The 13600-nt window shown below is 41.8% G+C and overlaps 1 protein-coding gene across 1 annotated transcript in view; it reads left to right on the top strand.

The window, feature by feature from the left end:
* POLR3B (RNA polymerase III subunit B) overlaps window positions 1-13600 on the top strand; it is a 104792-nt gene that overhangs the window by 678 nt on the left and 90514 nt on the right. Inside the window, exons 2-6 of the mRNA XM_021687597.2 lie at window positions 3032-3064; window positions 6163-6219; window positions 6409-6473; window positions 9198-9273; window positions 11894-11994. Coding sequence (XP_021543272.1) covers window positions 3032-3064; window positions 6163-6219; window positions 6409-6473; window positions 9198-9273; window positions 11894-11994 — 332 coding nt within the window. The remainder of the gene's footprint in view (window positions 1-3031; window positions 3065-6162; window positions 6220-6408; window positions 6474-9197; window positions 9274-11893; window positions 11995-13600) is intronic.

Raw genomic sequence — 13600 nt, 5'->3', positions numbered from 1 at the left:
TGTGCCCACCCGTGAGCTCCCTAATGAATAATGAAGTTCAGCTGTGGACATAATTCTTTCTGGAAAGGCACATACAACCCCTCTGGGCCTCAGTCTTTATTGGCATGGAACGGGGGAAGTGGAGAAATTGTCCAGGGAGAACTTTCAAGTAGAGGAACAGGACACTTGAGCACTGCTGTAGGTAAGATTGTCAGACCCTCTGTTTTTCAGGAAGTGCAATCCGGTAGACCTAGAGTGAGGAAAAGCGGAGGGACAGAGATGAGAAAGGGGTAGTTGAGGGTCCTGACTAGGGACGGTTTTGATCTTCCATAGACCTCCGAAGACCTCTGAAGGAGCGATGAGATGCTATTGAAGGGTTTAAGCAGGAGAGTGACATGATCTGTGAATCTACTGGATTATAAGAATTTCTTTATAATTATTTGGCAGATTAGTGAGGTCCAATATGATTAGTCCATCAGATTTAATCCATGAGTGCTTTGCAGTACACTGATGATCATCAGGCAATACTGGATTTTTTTTATTTTAACTCTTGGAAGAGTTAAGAGCCAGCATTTACTGACCACTTGCTATGTGACAGGCTCTGTCTAAGCCTAACGTGCATTGTATTATTTAATTCTCTGAAATAAGTACTATTTTCACCCTATTTTGCCAATGAAGATTTTTGAGGCCCAGAGAGGTTATGTAATTAATCCAGTGTCAGAAAGCTGTTAAGTGGCTGATCTGGATTTTGGACTCTGGCGGTCGGATTTTAGTTTTCATTCTTAACTACAGACTGACTGCTTCTCCGAAGACCTGAGGGATAAGCCTGAAGGATTTATATATATCTTGCTTGAATTTGCACAGTTGTGAAGGAACCAGAACCACAGTCCCAGGCTTCTGAATCAGGAATAACAATTCCTCTTCCTGGCCCTCTCGTGTCCAATCCACCATCACATCTTAGGATCCTGCCTACTAAGTACACTTAGATCTGAAGCTTCCCGCTATTCTCCAAGTTGGAACCATTGTTCTCTCTTACTTCCTAGGCTGCTGACTTGTCTCACTCCCCCCTGTTCTCTGCTCTGTAGCCAGAGCCATCAGTTTTATTTTATTTTACCATCAGTTTAAGTACACAACTATGATCGTGTTGCTCCCATGATTAAAATTCTTCAACCTCTGCCCTGTGCTCTTAAGAGCAAAATCCAACGTCTTAACCATATTTATAAGGTTCTCCTTGGTCTGGCCACTGTTTACTTCTTCAGTCTCTTTTCCCACCATTCCCACCTCCTTCCCAATTCTGCTCTGAGATCTTCTCTATTCGCATAGTTCCTTCTGGATTTTTCTCTCATTCCTCTTTGTAGATTTACATATAATAAAATGCACAGATCTGAAGTGTTCAGTTACATTTGTTTTGACAGTTACATATACCCAAATAACTACCACTCAGTATAAGATCTAGAACATTTCCATCACCCCAGAAAGTTCCCTTATGAACCCTTTTGAACTTATTTGATTTCTGTCATCATAGATTAGTTTTGCCTGACTCCCTGCTTTTTTTTTTAGCAGACTTGACTTTTTTTAGAGCAGTTTTAGGGCCACAGCAACATTGAGAGGAAGATACAGACATATGTGTACCCCACCTCTCTTCCTTCTTGAAAAATGTGTTTTCCTTTCTCGATGTTTTTGCTTCCCTCCCTGACCACTCCTGTCACTCCTCTTGCTGGATCTGCCTTCTGCTGCTCCCCTCTACATATTGGAGTGTTTGTGATCTCACTGCATGGAACTCTTCCCCATCCACGCTCCTTAGGTGATCTCATCCATTATGTGGCTTTAATTGTCCTCCATTCGTGGACCTCTCCGTAATTTGTATCTTTAGGCCACTCTCTTTCCAAGCACCAGACCCCTGTTTGTTGTCTCTTTGCCATCTCCCCCTGACTGTCTAATGGATATATCAAAATTAACATGCTCCTAGCCAAATTCCTGATAGCCCTTCCACACCTAACCCTGCTGCTCAGCAGTATCCCTGCCTCCTCCTCTCCATAAATGGCAACTCTGGGGGGTTGGTCCTGACTCTTCTTTTTCAGAGTCTCTATCTAATCTTTGATCAAGTCCTATTGGCTTTGACTGTGTCTCCTAACTACAGTTTCTCACTATCTGTACTGTTAACCATTGGCCTGGACTATTTCAATAAACTCCTGAGTCATTTCTCTGCTTCTAACCTTGTCTGTTCTCAACCCAGCAGCTAGAGTGATCCAGTTAAGATGAGTCAACATCCCATCACTCTTCTGCTCAGAACCTTCTGATGCTTCTTATGTCGCTCAGAGTGAAAGTCAAGAGTTTTTATAGCTGCTGCTGGGTCCTGTGTGGTCCTTAGGCCCTTACTCAGAAACTGTGCATCCTTACTTTAGACTTGTATCTAACCGTTTGTCAGATTTCTCATTAGCAGAGTAGATGCCATGCATGAAAAGAGACTTATCATCTCAGCCCTGTACAACCTCAGGAAGGTATTAAAAAGCAGGCCTAAGAACTGGAGCAGTATGTGAGTTTGCAGGTATTTAATGTAGGAGATGAACATCATGTATGCAGTCCTCATCAAAGCAGATCCTTTGATGAGATGAGCTTTGACCAGACACTAGCTGGGAAAGAATGGGAAGGAGAAAGAACTCTTTTTGGGCCAAGAGATCCAGCTTCCCAGGACTCTGAAACTAACTTTCCCTGTCTCAAACTGGCAAACCCAGCTTGCTCAGGAGGTGTCATGACAATAAAATAATGTATGAAAAGTGCTTGGAACCTTAACTCATTAAAAGATTAAAGTATATTCTGTTTAAGAAATAGGTGGTATATGTGTGTGTATATATATATTTGAATGCACCCACACACATCTAGGATTTCCATAAAAGTGGTTACAATTTTAAAATTGTTCTTTTCATTTTGTTTTATTTTCTTTTGCTTTCTGTGATAAAGTAAGTCATTTTTGGTAAATTAAAATAACTTCTTATAAAAATATTGCGGTTGCTGGCACAGAGTGCTGATACCCTGTTGTTTTGGTTTGCAGGAAAAATGGAGGCTGCTTCCAGCATTTTTAAAGGTAATTTGTTTAACATTTAATAATAGTTATTTTTCAAATGAAAAAAGTTAAATTCGTCTTTCTTAAAGATTAAGTGTTTATCACCAACTAATAATTTTTGACTTTGCACAACTCTGTAATTTGCTGTATTTTAGAAGTAGAAGGAATTATAAGGCAGTTTCCCTGACCACATGTAAGGGGCTGGTTGGGAGAGTGGTCACCTAATTTTAGAGATAGGAAGTAGTATACGCAGAGCAAAGTGGGGTTGGCAAAAGAGTGATGCCACAGGTGGTCAGAGAAGGTCTCCCAGACGAGGTGAGACGGAAACCCCATCCTGGGAGGACAGGATTTAAGCAGGCTGAAAGGTCTAATGCAGAGAGCACGCCATGATAAAAGCACTCAAGGGGAGCCTCCACAGCGTCTGTAAGGAACGGTGACCAGTCTGTTTGGCTGGAATGGATGAGTGCATAGTCACAGGAACTGCTGAATATAAGGTTAGTGGAGGGCTTCAGTTCACTTTTAAAGAGCATAAGCTGAGACGTAGGGTGTACCGCAGTGATCGCTCACTTGACACCCATTAGGATGGCAGTAATCAAAGAGAAAGGTAATAAATGTTGATGAGGATCTGGGGAAACTAGAACCCTACTGGTGGGAATGTAAAATATTGCAACCGCTTTGGATAGCAGCCTGGCAGTTCCTCAGATGGTTAAACAGAGTTACCATATAATCCAGCAATTCTGCTCCTACTTACTCAAGAGAAATGAAAACACATGTCCACACAAAAGTTGTGAACACATGTTCATAATAGCCAAAAAGTAAAAACAACCCAAATGGCCATCACCTGGCAGATGGATAAATAAAATCTGGGATATCCATACAGTGGTTCTGCAGTGGATTATTATTTGGCAATAAGAAGAAATCAAGTGCTGATGCATACTACAACGTGGATGGATGTTGAAAGCATGCTAAATGGAAGCATGGAGACTTTGAAAAATCCGTAGAGGCTTATCTGACTTAGTTCTGTGTTGTAGGCAGAAGGGAGAGTGCTGGTTGTGGTTCTGGGGAGGCTGTCAGGGCCAGATTGCTGGCCAGATTTGAAAGCCACGTTAAGGATGTTGGCTTTTCTTCTAACAGCAATAGGAAGCTGTTAAAGGAGTTTTAAGAAGAGTGACCAAGAATGAAATAAAATGGTAATAAGGTCAAGGGAAGGGAAGGGTTTTGTTTGTTTGTTTGTTTGTTTTTTAGTTACAACTTTTTTTTCTTAAGGAAGTATATATAAGCAGAGGAGAAAGGGTGGTATTTATGATTCAAAAAAGAGGAGACAAATGATGGCACACGGTCCAAGAAGAGAGTGAGAATTCAGTAGAGACTTAAGACTGGTCATTTCATTCATTCATTCATTCATTCACTCAAAGTTGGGATTTTCCTTTACTCAGACCACCTTGAAATATATTTGCCTAAGAATAAAGGTATAAAGATTTTAATACATAACTAAAGACAGAAACGTAAAGCTTATAAGGCTGCCAACGCTGTTAGCCAACAGACTCGACTCAGTTCTTAGGCTGGGATGACAGCAGTGAAGAGGGACAAATGTAAATCCCTGTACTTGGTTTCGTACAAATACCAGATTGGCTGTGTTTGACTTAATAGTGTTGTTTTGTGAAGCTAAGCATTACCTTTTGAGTTTTAGTTGATGAGTCGGTAACGTGGCCTTGATTTTTTTTTTTTAATAAATAGTGGTGGTGTGGTATCCAGAATGAGGGAGGCAGTAGCCCCATTGTATGCTGGTCAGACTGTCGAGAACCTTGTCAGTGAGTTCAGTGTGCCCATATTAGGAGGAACATTGACCAACTGAAGCACGCCCAGGAGCAGGCCATCTGCTGCTGAAGGAAGGGTCTGGAAGGCATGCATGTGAGACATAGTTGAATAGGTCATCCTGAATGTGACAACATGAAGGAGAGTTATAAATAAACGGACTAAGAGCAGGCCTTTCTCTCCAGAAGGACAGTTAAGTCCAGGAGGTGGAAACTGGAGGAAGGTAGACATCAGATCAGTATATAAGGTTGAATTTCTTTTCCCCAGTAATTAGGACTGCTTCTAAATGGGATGGCTGTTTTGTAAGCCAGTGAGATCCTAAATAAGGAAGTGTAGCTAAAGCAAAGGCTCTGATTATGTGTTAGGAATGTTCTAGTAGTGCTGAACCCATTGTGCTTGAAGATTAATATTTAAAAAAAAAAACACGTACAGGCCTTCTAAATTCTAACACTTTGGAGCCTGTGTTATTGTTTCAGTGTTTTCCTTTTATTTTTTTTTTTTAAAGATTTTATTTATTTATTTGACAGAGTTAGTGAGAGCAGGAACACAAGCGGGGAGAGTGGGAAAGGGAGAAACAGGCTTCCCGCAGAGCAGGGAGCCTGACGCGGGGCTCGATCCCAGGACCCTGGGATCATGACCTGAGCCGAAGGCAAACGCTTAACGACTGAGCCACCCAGGCGCCCCGTTTCAGTGTTTTCCATAGCACACCACACTATCTCTGCACGGTTGTCTTTGACTTCTGAGATGAAAGGGCAGTCTCTGCTGGCTGGTGTCTGCTCTTAGGTTCCCTGAGTTTCACCTGCCTTTCAATTTCAAATGCAGTGATTTTCAATTTTCTTAATAAAGATCCTCATTTCCCCCCTCCTTGGTCTTCTATAAGTGATCTGAGTTTTGAAATTGCCCGGATAGGGTAAAACAGAAAAGAAAACAGGCGTTTTTGAGGGTTGAAGAAACAATGCTCAATTACTGTATTTTGTTTCTTGGATTTTTGTAAATTGAAAGTATTCAGAGAAAATCTTGCCTCATTTGTTAGCTTATGGGGAGTCATTAGGTATGTTCAAATACCCCTATCTTGAATTCCAGGGGCCAGATTGATTCTCAAGGAGGAAAATTTGAGGGTGTATTAGGATGGAGTAGAAATGGAATGAGGACACATAAATGTAAAGTTCTACTAAGTGATATTTGTGGATTTTTTTTTTTCTCACTTTGGTTTTGAGAAGAATCTGAAGGTTACCTGTGGTTAGAGTCTATGACATAGTATGCTGTATTGTTGCTAACCTACTTTGTATTTTTTGTGTGTTTAGGTGAAAGGCCTTGTAAAACAGCATATAGATTCATTCAACTATTTTATTAACGTGGAGGTAAGCAGCAGGGCTTGGAAGCAGAGAGGGGTGCCTGGCGGGCTCAGTCAGTAGAGCACGTGACTTGATCTCGGGGTCGTGAGTTCGAGCCCCACATTGGGTGTGGATCCTACTTAAAAAAAAAAAAAGTAGAGAGACTAGAACTGATGGAAGCCGGAGATGTTCCTAATGGTGCTCTTTCCCCTGCAGATAAAGAAGATCATGAAAGCCAACGAAAAGGTCACAAGCGATGCCGACCCCATGTGGTACCTAAAGTAAGGAATCAGCTACTATTGATTTGCTGCTTTGATTACATCTAACATTTTTTAAAGTGAATGTGGTTGTTACCAAAACTCTATCAAAATAACTGTCTTTATCTGGTTCATAAGAAAAGTATTCAATTTTTAATTGGTAAACTAATTATAACGAGCTATGCTTGAGAGGTACTGAAACTATTAGGTTTAAACATTTTTTAGAACAATTTTAAACCTAGAGAAAAATTACCAAAATAGTACAAAGAGTTCCATATTATCCTTCACCCAGCCTGTGCTAATATTAACATCTTACATAACCAAACCACAATTAGCAGACCCAGGCAATTAGCACTCATACAATACTGTCAACCACTCTGCACGTCTCGTTTCAAGCTTTCCCACTCATGTCTTTTTTCTGGCCCAGGATTCAGTCCAGAGCCCGACATGATGATTAGTTCTCATGTCTCTTTAGCTTCCCCCAGCCTGTGACAGTTCCTCATACTTTCTTGGTCTTTTATCCCTTGACACTTTTGAAGAATTCTGATCCATTGTTTTGTAGGACGTCCTTCGATTTGGGTTTGTTTGAGGTTTGCTCATGATTCAGTTGGCTTACGCATTTTTGGCACAGAATGTTTTGTGCCATCTTCCCTGCATTGTGTCAGTGGTTACAGGTTTCAGCATATTCTACTCTTGGTGGTTTTACCTTTGTTCACTTGATTAAGGTGGTATATGCAGGTTTTGTCCACTGTAATTTACTATTTTTCCTTTTTTTTTTTTAAAGATTTTATTTATTTATTTGAGAGAGAGAATGAGATAGAGCATGAGAGGGGGGAGGGTCAGAGGGAGAAGCAGACTCTCTGCCGAGCAGGGAGCCCGATGCGGGACTCGATCCAGGGACTCCAGGATCATGACCTGAGCTGAAGGCAGTCGCTTAACCAACTGAGCCACCCAGGCGCCCCTATTTTTCCTTTTGTAATAAGTGTCTTCAGGGGAGATCCTTTGATACTATGCACATAGCTTACCCACTAATTTTAGCATCAAGGATGGTTCTTATAACAATTACTGCTTGGTGAGGCTTTCTTGCCATCATTCCTAGTACGTTAGTGCTGGAATTCTATTGGAGGGAAGAACTTTTTCTTTATCTCTTTAATTTTATTTATATTAATGTAAACTCATGTATATTTTAATCTATGGATCATAATCCAATAGTGTCATTTTACTGGTCAAATTGTCCCTGCTTTGGCCATTGGAGAGTCTTCAAGTTGACTGCTGTGTCCTTTCAGCACACCCCAGTTAATTTTCAAGCACTACTTTACTTTCTGGTGCCGTGGGATGTGGTTGATGTGGTTTTTTCCCTGTGTCAGCCTGGAATCAGCCATTTCCCAGGGAGCGCTAGTCTCCTTTTCTGGACAATAGTGTTTAAAAACCAAGATAGGGATACTAAAGCCTTGGTGGATGGAGCAAGAAAACGTGTGTATAACTAACATGCATGCATACATTGGTATTTCCATATGCTATCCGTTTTTATATAAAAAACCAGCATACTGATAACTCCTATTTCAGTCCAGCTCTACAGGACTCATTCTAACTGACCTCTTTCCTTATTTGTAAGATCTATCCCTGAAATGAGAAACCTAGCTCTCATTATCCACACTATTTGTACCTATTTATTCAGTCCTAGAATATACATAGTTTCAGAATTCCTAATTGATAACCTCTGTGAGAATAAAATTTACTGAGTACAATATCTCTATATTGCTTTTTTTGTCTTTATCTCTACAGCATCTGAGCAAAATACAGTTTCCAAAGCTACTCAGACTTGTTTCCTTTCCCACCTTCTGAGTGCAGTCACGTTACTCATTTGTAAGGCTGTGGCGTTTGTATTCCATTTTGGGTCCCCTTCTGCGTCCTGATCGATTTTAATTATGCATTTGCTTTTTGAGTGTGTGACACGTGATTGTAAGAGACCTATAGAAAAAAGTATTTTCAGGAAGTTGTCACTCCCCTTCCAATTCTTTCCACCCTCTTGCCAGACACTCCCAGTAGGTCACCAATCTCATTAGTTTCTGCTTTCTTCCTATTTCTTTTGCCATAATGAGCGCATAGAGATGGTCCCTGATTTACAGTGGTTCAACTTAACAAGTTTTCAACTTTACGATGGTGTGAAAACTAGACCCATTCGGTAGAAGCTGTACTTTGAATTTTGAATTTTTCCAGGCTAGCAATATGCTGCGCAATCCACTTGTGACCCTGGGCAGTGTGGCCACAGCTCCCGCCAACCCCCCAGTCACAAGGGTCAACAGCTGACACATAATCATTCTGTTTTCCACTCTCTGTACAGTATTCAATGAATTGCATGAGGTAGTTAATACTTTATTTTCAAATAGGCAGGCTCCATGTTAAATGATTTTCCCCAACTATAAGCTAATGTAATTATTCTGAGCACATTCACGGTAGGGGCCGGGCTAAGCTCTGATGGTTGGTAGGTGAGGTATATTAAATGAATTTTTGACTTAATAGTCTTTTCAACTGATGATGGGTTTATTGGCCTGTACCCCTGCTGTAAGTCAAGGAAGAGCTGTATTTTTCCCCCCTTATAACCTCTTCTTTCTTTAACTTGTTTGTCATTCTTAGCAAGGTAAGTATTTGTCAAAGTATAATCCTTGTATTTGGGAGGAAAATAGCTTGTTTGTTTATATGTTCTTTGAAACGGTATAATTGGTCATGGAATAATTTGTTTTTCAGGTATCTTAATATCTATGTGGGGCTTCCTGATGTTGAAGAAAGCTTCAATGTAACTAGACCAGTATCCCCTCATGAGGTAATTATCTGCCTTACCATAATTGAATTTGTTTGCCTTAACTCACAGAGCCTTTGCCCTTAATATATGCTCTTAGAATGATTTAAAAACAGGGGGAAAATATCTCCTATGAGACAAAGATAACCAAAATAAATTAGCATTTATATAATAACTGTATTTAGAAGTAATTCAGCATGATTTAGTTTGTCATTGAATCCTAGTTAACGTGGGCTGTTATATAACTGTGTCCTGTCTGCAACCCTGCTTCTGACCAGCCCTTCCCTCACCCCTGCCCCAGCCAGCCACTTGTGCCTAGGACCATGTGCTGTGCTTTTGCCGAGGTTACTGAGCACATTTTTTGAGGGTCAGCAGGCATTGTTTTAGGCAGAGGAAACCAAGGGCAGGGCTCAGAGTCTGTTAGAAGAGATGGATGGGAAGAAAATTTGAATACCAGGATTTTAGCAGAGCTGCAGACAAAGGGTTATAGAACAGGCTTGTTTATTGGCTTTTAACACATTCTAGATTCCTCTGAAAATTCTTCCACTTAGTGTCCATAATTTGGAATTGATTTAGGAAAAAAAATGATTTTTGTAGATTTATATAGTTTGTGTTAACATAAAGCTAAAATGTTAAGCAATTAGGGAAAATGGCAGAGGAACCTTTCTTTACTAAACAATAAGTTGTTAGAATGTTAGGGTTGTTGTCTGAGTGACGTTAGATGGGAAGCATGGTCATGGAACCAGACATTTCACACAGCTAAATGTTGGTGTTACTTAATCACGGAGCATCAAGTGTCAGTTGAACATGTATTTTGTGCCTCAGCATTGAGAGAGACAAAAGAAATGAGACCCTCTCCTTCCTCAAGGAGTTCATACTCTGTGGCAAGAGTAAAATAACAGAGCACATGAAACAGACACCAGGGGTTGCTCACTGGAATGCCTGCAAGGGTGAGGTAGGCGCGGGAAGGGAAGTTGTGTTGAGTAGGAGGTGGCGAGGTTTGGAATGTTGGAAAGTGTAATAACCACTTTCACTTTTGCCACTTCCCCAGTCCGTTTTGCTGGAGTTTTCCAATTTTTTAAGAACTAGGCACCAATTAGCAATTTCCAAGTCATCTTCTGAATTATATTACCAGGTGTAGAGTAGAGAGAAGACAAAGTATTTTGAGGTAGTTCGAGAAGCCCGAGGCCACCGTTGTCATAATCATTCTTCCTGATGTTGGAGAAAACGCATGGGCATTATTTCCGTTAGGGAGAGAGGGCACGAAGATTTCTTGGAGGGATTTTGATCCTTGGAGAGACGGGGAGAGTGGGAGAGCAGGTGGGTGGGCAGTCAGGGGGCCCATGGTAGGAGTGGCAGGTGCTGGCCCTGCAGATCCCCCAGCACAGCCCCACTCCTGTGATGACAGAGAGGCGGAGGGGGACCAGAGGCCCTTACGGGGTAGTTTGGGGCCCATGGAAAGGGTCCCCATTTTTACCACCTCTGTCAAATTTCATTTCCATTTGAAGGAGAGGAGTTTGTTGAAACACATAAATATTTGCCCATCATGGGCATTACATTAGAGGTAGTGCCTCTACCAGGCACTATTCTAAAAATACATATTTGTACTCTTAGGAATTAAAATTATTCCATTCCCTCTTTACATATGATGAGACCAAGGCGCAGAAGGGTTATTCAGAACTTAAGTGGTAGAGCCAGGATTTGAGCCCAGGCGGCAGGGTGCACACTCTGAACCTCCGTGCTACATCACCTTTGGTGTGGCCAGAAGACTGAGGCTCAATCTAATTAAATATAAAATAAGCAATTTTCACTCATCATTAATAGAGATATCTAATATTTTAAGATCCCAGGCACTGGGAAAGAAAGAAAAAGTTTAAATCTGTCTTTGGTTCAATTGAAGGCAGAGGATGCAGTACCATGAAATGCATGGTCGATGTTCAGAGAAATTCTCTTTTTAAGAATGCAAGCCACCTGATGACCATCAATAAAACAGGGAGGTCATCAAGATTTTGGTGGGGTTTGCTGGTTTGATCATGGCTTAGGTAAGGGCATCATTTAGCGAGTCATCGCCTCACTAAAGCACACACCAGTAGTTTCTAAAGTTCCCCAAATGATGCAGAAATTGTTAATAGGATGTGTTGAATGATTTGTGCTATAGGATACCGCTTGTGAAGGAACTTCATGATAGAGTTAGTTTATTTGGAGAATAAAAGGAAGTATAGTTTAAATTTTTTAGTTTGTGGATGTGTATACTTTAGGTATTATACTGGCTGTTAACTTTTCGAATGAGGTAACCACATTGATTACTTTCCATGGACCCAATTTTCAAGGAACAATCTGATTGCTTTGAAGATGGGAGCAGACCGGGGATGGCATCGGGTAGCGAGAAGACAGTCAGTACCAGAGTTATTGTGACGTTTCTGGGCTGGCCGGGGCAGAGATGCCCGGGGGGTGTCTGGGTCAGTGGCTGGCACATTCCCCACATGGAGAAGGCAGGCTTGTCACTCCTGGGGCCCTTACGGCAGCACCTGGAACAGCTCAGTTCAGTGTGGACTATACTTCTACCAGGAATGGAGCTCTTGGAGGCTTCAGGACCCTTTCTTTTCCAGGCAGGAGGAGCAGTGACTGTCTGGTTGTCTTTCAGTGCCGTTTGCGGGACATGACATACTCTGCCCCCATCACAGTGGATATTGAATATACCCGAGGCAGCCAGAGGATCATCCGGAACGCCTTACCCATTGGCAGGTGGGAAATGATGTCCGAGTTGGAGCCACACTGCCTGCATTCTAGCCCTGTGGGTGACCTTGAGCAAGTACTACAGTCTCCTTTGCCCCATTTCCTCACCCGAAAAATGTGGGAAACAGTGCCTACTTCATGGGAGTCTTTCTGGGGACCCCGTGAGTCAGCCCAGGGAGCACTCAGAGCAGTGGCCAGCACACCGCGGTGGTGGTGCTGCTTTTTCATTGTGAAATCTTTTCTGTAAAGCTAAGGAAAATGCTACCATTTCCTCCTGAAATCCCAGCTATTAGGGAAACATTAGGTAAGATAGCATTTCAGTGAACTCTCCTGGGCTAGTCTTCTTGGTGGATTCATGTGTATTTTAAGTTTGACTTTTCTTGGAAGTTGAACTGTTTCCAGTGTAGCGGTATTTAAGGGAGAAGTTACTTATTTGCCTGGAACAGGTTTGGAAATGATAGATCGCATCTGCTTGCATTGTTGCAGTCTGCTTTTCCTAGTTAGGAAAATACACTGACTCACCTGTCGAAATGGACAAAACCCACAATATTGTGAATCTGATAATGGCGTTGGACTTTAAACTTAGTGCAAACAGTTCCTGCCCAAGTGTTTTTACCCCTCCTTCAAAAGTGCTAAGAGCTTAATAAATACCCAGTGGTTCAGCATGTATGCATCAGTTGCCTGTCACTTGTCCTGCACTATGCTGGGTGCTCGGGTCAGCAGAAGATGCTTAGACACAACTAAGTTGGCTGTGTTCATCCCCAGCTGCCAGGGAAGGCAGGCTGAAGTAACTGTGGTACCACTTGGTAAGTGCTATGATGGAGAGGTCCAGAGTAACGTGGAAACACACAGGTTTAACAGATCCTTCCCCTATAGTCTCCCAAAGGAGGGGGCTGTGTGTATCGCTCCTGTCCTCACTCTTCAGTCAGGAAAATAAGTTGGGATAGATATTAGAATATTAACCTTCGTTTTAGCAGGACTGTTTATATAAGTGTTCAGATCTTCTTTCTTTCTCACATATGGACCATAGTCGTGTCCAGTTAAATCTTGGATCATTAATAATTTCCCAGATTGAATATTGTGAAGGGCAGACTGGAAAGACAGGCGCAAAGCATCACTAGTACAATTTAAGGTTTACATTCTGGTTAAGAGGAGGCAGGCAGGGCGTGCACGTAACCAGTATTTGGTGAATACCTGCTGTGTGCCAGACTCTGGGAGAGGTGATTGCATTTACTGCACTCATGCAAGTGACCTTTGTGGATCAGAGTGCTTGTATGTACCATGCAGTAGCCACATTATACATGACCTCATGTAAAGGTGGTGGGTTTGGGGGTTTTTTTGTTTTTGGTTTTTTTTTGAGCAAAAAAGATTTAATCCAAGTAATATTCCTACTTGGTAACAAATCAAATAGTACATGAGAGCACTTGAGATACAAAGCAATAGCCTCCCCTGTTCCTCACCCCAGTCCCCTTCCGATCTCATGACCATGTCTCTTATTCTGGTGGTTATTGCATCTGTAACTTTATTCTTTTTTTTTTTATTTGAGAGACAGAGAATGAGAGACAGAGAGCATGAGAGGGAGGAGGGTCAGAGGGAGAAGCAGACTCCCTGCCGA

The sequence above is a fragment of the Neomonachus schauinslandi genome, chromosome 5, assembly GCF_002201575.2.
Source record: "Neomonachus schauinslandi chromosome 5, ASM220157v2, whole genome shotgun sequence".
Lineage (NCBI taxonomy): Eukaryota > Metazoa > Chordata > Mammalia > Carnivora > Phocidae > Neomonachus > Neomonachus schauinslandi.
The sequence above is the reverse complement of the archived record's forward strand: the minus strand, read 5'-3'. Positions and strand labels throughout refer to the sequence as shown.